The 4,977-nt window shown below is 30.4% G+C and overlaps 1 protein-coding gene across 1 annotated transcript; it reads right to left on the bottom strand.

Moving 5' to 3' along the window:
- Positions 1–268: 268 nt before the first annotated feature.
- LOC102585153 (3-oxo-Delta(4,5)-steroid 5-beta-reductase-like) lies at positions 269–4,582 on the bottom strand. Its single transcript, XM_006367884.2, has 2 exons — positions 4,502–4,582; positions 269–1,421 (listed from the first exon to the last, which is right to left on the bottom strand). Exons 1-2 carry the CDS (start codon positions 4,538–4,540, stop codon positions 294–296), a joined length of 1,167 nt encoding a protein of 388 aa, XP_006367946.1. The 5' UTR covers positions 4,541–4,582; the 3' UTR covers positions 269–293.
- Between the last annotated feature and the right edge of the window lie 395 nt (positions 4,583–4,977).

The raw sequence follows: 4,977 nt of genomic DNA, 5'->3' as shown, positions 1-4,977 counted from the left end.
CGATTTTAGTTGGTTCTTTCGATTTTCCTTAATTATGTAGTGATTAAAAAAGAGATCAAATATATTTTCACTTAAATATATATGTCATAGGCATGAACATAAAACGTTAATGATTAGGAATCTTTAAAAAGACTTAGAATATATATATATATATATATATTGAACGGATACAGTACAATACAACACAATACAATACAATAGATAACAACCGTACAATATCAATTGAATGACTACGGTGAAATCAACCTTATTACTTGAACTTTATTTTCACACATTAGAAATCCAAAAACTAATTAAGGAACAAATTTGCAGGCTTTGATCTTATAAATCCATGAAATGAAAGCATTTTTGGAGTTTCTAAAACCCAAAAAACCATGTTCCTTGCTCTTGTTCATAGTATCCAATGGACACTCTTTTTTGAGAACAAGATCAACAAACCACCAACGTCCAATCTCCTCCAATTTACTTTCTACCAATCCATTCTCCTTCACAATCTCATCCCAAATTTGTCCTTTGTCTTTCATCATCTCCACTAGTGTCCATCTCTTACTTTCATCAAATTCTTCAGCTTCCACTTGAAACTCCTCAGCTAAAACTTTCCACAAATGTTTCCACTTGAACACATCCCCATTACTTATATTAAATGCCTCATTCTTTGCGTTTGGATCCATTGATGCCCATATTTGATGCTCCGCAATTAAATCTGCATCTGAACAATACGAATACCCATCCCACGCAGATTTAGAGCCTGGAAATCTCAACGGCAACCCCTCGTGTTTACATATAGTTGCATAAACACAAAGAGTTCCAATAATGTTCATCATACTATACGGTGAAAACCCAAAAATCAGGCCAGGCCTATGAATTGACCATGTTAATCCTTCTTTTTTCTTCACCTCCTCAAACAAGATATCCTCCAGGGTGTAATAGAAATTGGGTGCGGGTAAACGGGGCAAACCCTCATGATATGGGGTATCATGGGCTATTTTTTCGAACAATTCAAATGAACCATGATAGTGTTTTAGACCCGTTTGCAAGCAGATATGGGACAAATTGGGGCAATTAGGGATAATAGCATCGAGTACATTTTGAAACATTTTCCCATTGATTTCACAATTTTCGAGCTCTGTAGGTCGAATTGCCCAAGTAACGTAGAAAACATGAGTAACATCAGTGAGAAGAGTGAGTTTGGATTGGGTTTCTTCTGGGCTTGATATGTCACACTGGATATATTCAATAGGGTAGTTGACATTCCACGATGGTCTAGGGCGGCGTGCAACACCGTAGACCTTCCAAGGTCCGCCCGGAGTGTCGGTGCCAGGGAGGATCTCTGCAAGACTATTGCCGACGATACCAGTCACTCCGATGATTAGACCAACACTCTGACATTTTTTTGGAACATCATCTTCTTCAACTTTTTCCTGGTTGATTAAGAATTACATTAGTTAGATTGTTAAAGAAAGAATAAGCAAACATTTTAAGATAGTATTCATTTTATGGAAAATGATCAAAAATGTTTTTAAATGATGCAAATTTACTTCTTTTTAGATCAAAGTATTAAGGCTGAACACATCAAGATCTTTAAAAGGAGGGAACATGATCAAATATGCCATTGAACTTTTAGATATGACTCATTTATGCCATCTGCTAATAGTTTGACTCATCTATATTACTGTGGTTTATGAAAAAGGCTCATTCATGCTATTATTATTAACTTCAATTTTGCAAAACTATTTTTTATAGCCAAACAACTTTTAACTCTTTTCAATTGGAGTTTTGGATAGAATATACTCTTTTTGTTTCTTCTTCCTCGAAAACAACAAGAACACATGAAAAATATAAACAACTCTCAAATTTCCAACATTTTCAATTCTACGCCAAAATATCTCAATTTCGGCTATATCATTAAAAAAAAAATTAAAAAAAAAAAAATTCTAAAATCATTTGTGGAGTTAAAAAATTCACCCCAATTAAAAAAAATATTCCAGAAAAAACAAAAAATCAGCCCCAAAATTTTAAAAATCTACTTTGTTTCATGTTTGTTTTTTTTTTGTTTTTGATATTAGATCTTTGTTCCTTGGTGTTTTTTGAGTTTATATTCATAATTTCAAATGATTTGAAGTTGTGGAGAAAATTCTACCATTAAAGAATGTTGAAGTTTTAAAACTTTGAAGAAATTTCAAATAGGTCTTATTGAGTTAGTTTAGATTCGAGCTCAAAAATATTGGAGTTTTTGTATGTAGCTCGGAGGGAAGCTACTCTTGAAATTTGAAGTGGCTTCGTGAAGAATTGAAGAAATTTGAAATTTGAGAGTTGCTAATATATTTTTGATGTGTTCTTGGCATTCTTAAGGAAGAAGAAACAAAAATAGTACATTTGATCAGAAACCTCAATTGAAAAGTGTTAAAAGTTGTTTACAGTGTAAAAAGTGATTTTGCAAAACCAGAGTTAAAAAATAAAAGCATGGATGAACCTTTTCTTAAACGGCAATGGCGTAGATAAGTCAAACGTTTAACGTATAACATAAATGAGCCTTTTCTGAAAATTCAATGACATATTAAGCTTTTTCCCTTATAAGTATATCATTTAAAAACAAATAAGTGATGTGGCGCGCAGAGCGTGTGCATCACACTTTTTCTAAAAGAGTGAAAGCCAAAAACATATTATTCTTCCTTTAAAAAAAAGAATACGATATTTAATTCTTCAACTCTATCTTTTATGTACCATTTAAATACAAAATACTAATTTTATGATTTCTTTCTTTTTATATATGTTCTTCAACTGCAATTTTGCATTTTAAAAATTGGCGTTCGCAAAAAAAAAATAAAATTGACGGATGAACATTGATTTTTTTCAAAAAAAAAAAAAACTTTTAAGAGTTTCTCTATATTTTTGTGTGAAAAATAGCCGATCAAAGTGCATCAATATTCTTTCTTATAAATCAATGACAACCCAATGAAGTTTGTCGAGTTTTAGCATTTTTTATCAGTGTTGTTAGAAATAAACAAGAGTTGTTTTACTCGTATTATAGATGAGTTATTTTTACCCGGATTGAGTTGAATGAAAAATTAGAAAGCTACTATTTGAGTTATATCCAGATAGCCTGTATATGAAAAAAATACGTGGTGTTATTTAATTAATTTAAATGATTGTTTAAGAAAGAAAAGCGACACACTTTCGTCGGTTATTGTTTCATGCAAAAATGTAGAGAAACCCTGCAAACATATCATTTTAAAAAAAAATGATGTTTATCCATTAGTGTTTTAAAAAAATTACGAAAACTTACGGACAAAAGTCAATTTTTAAAATGAAAAAGTGGAATGAAGAACATAGATAAATTTTTTTAAAAAAAAATCATAAAATTAGTATTTTGTGTTTAAATGGTACATAAAAACAGAGATGAAGGGTTAAAATGGAACATGACTAAGATAGAGTGTCAAAATGAAAAATGAGGGCAAATTAGAGGGGTTGTGTATGTGTTTTTAATTGAATTTTGTGTCATGTCGTGGCGTGTGAAGTATACGCATCCCACTTTGTTGATTCCTTGGACAAAAGTGTCTAAATGAAACATGAAAATTGAAGTTTGAGGGTTAAAATGAAACAAAGTTGAGTTGGAGTGCCAAAACAAATTTAAAGGCAAATTTAAGGGCATGCATAGTGTTTGGCCAAGTATTAATGAGGGATATAGTTTTACATCAAACATTTACTAATTACATATTTATTTAACTTCACACAGTTTAAGAATATTGTTAACCTTTTTCCTTTTAGTTTATTTTGAAATTTTAAAAGTTGAAGTTGTTTTTGCCATAGGTTTTGCAAAAAACATTTAAAATTTGAACATACTTTTCCAAATACGATTTATACCCCTTATAAAATAAATAAAAAACTCAAATATGTCATCGAACATTAAGAAAATGTTCATCTATGTCATCCTTTAAAAGTTTGGCACATTTATGTCATTCCGTTTGAGAAAAGTTTCATCCATGTCATTATTTGTTAACTGAAATGGCATAGATGAGCCAAAATTTTAACGAATGGTATAGATGAAACTTTTCTCAAAGTTCGATAACATATTTGAGTCTTTTCCCTTTTAAGAAAAATGAGTTAATTAATGACGTAGCCGAATCATTATTGACCACGTGTAAAAAATGGTTTTGCAGAATTGGAATTGTTTTCAGTTAACAAATAATGACATGGATGAACATTTTCTCATATGAAAATGACATAGATGAGTCAAACTTTTAATTGATGACATAAATCGATTGCATATTTGAGTATTTTCCCTTATAGAATATCTTATTTGACTAATTTACCTGGAATATACCAGCAACTTTACTCTAAATAGCAATATGTCAAATTGAATAGTCACATAATCTTATAAATTGGATTTCATATACAAGTTACTACACACTATGACAAATATATTTTCACTTTATTTAAAAAAAGAAAAATTCGTAGCTAAACGAAGCGAGATTTTGAAAAGAGAAGAAAGATGAATTACCTTGGTAGCACCAATAGCTCTAGACCACCACCAGCTCATGTTTTGCAATGAAGTTCAATCTGGATGATAATGATGATGAAGATGATGGTTGGAGGAAAGTATGGGAATTGGTGGAACTATTTATAGACATAAGATATTCAAAAATTTCACCTTAGAAATAAAATGCCCCTCCCTACTTATACCTTTTTTATTTTCTGCACTCAATTTTAAAACCAGTAATTAATTATGGAAGTAAAAACTAGTCAACGAGTTAATTTCTTGAATAGTCATTTATGTTTAAAATATAAAAAATTACCTACTAAAATATAATATTGTAACGACCCATTTGGTCGTTTTGAGTACTAGGTTCTTTTTATCTCATAAAAGACTCTTTCGATAGATTTTAAATGAATATCTTGAACTATTTGTGTAACTATGGTTATTTAGTTGACAGATATTAATTAAGTAATTTATTTAGTTAGTGGGTATGTATTAAA

This window comes from Solanum tuberosum, unplaced genomic scaffold, assembly GCF_000226075.1.
Source record: "Solanum tuberosum cultivar DM 1-3 516 R44 unplaced genomic scaffold, SolTub_3.0 scf01112, whole genome shotgun sequence".
Classification (NCBI taxonomy): Eukaryota; Viridiplantae; Streptophyta; class Magnoliopsida; order Solanales; family Solanaceae; genus Solanum; species Solanum tuberosum.
Note: the sequence above shows the minus strand (reverse complement) of the source record. Positions and strands in the feature narration are given on the sequence as shown.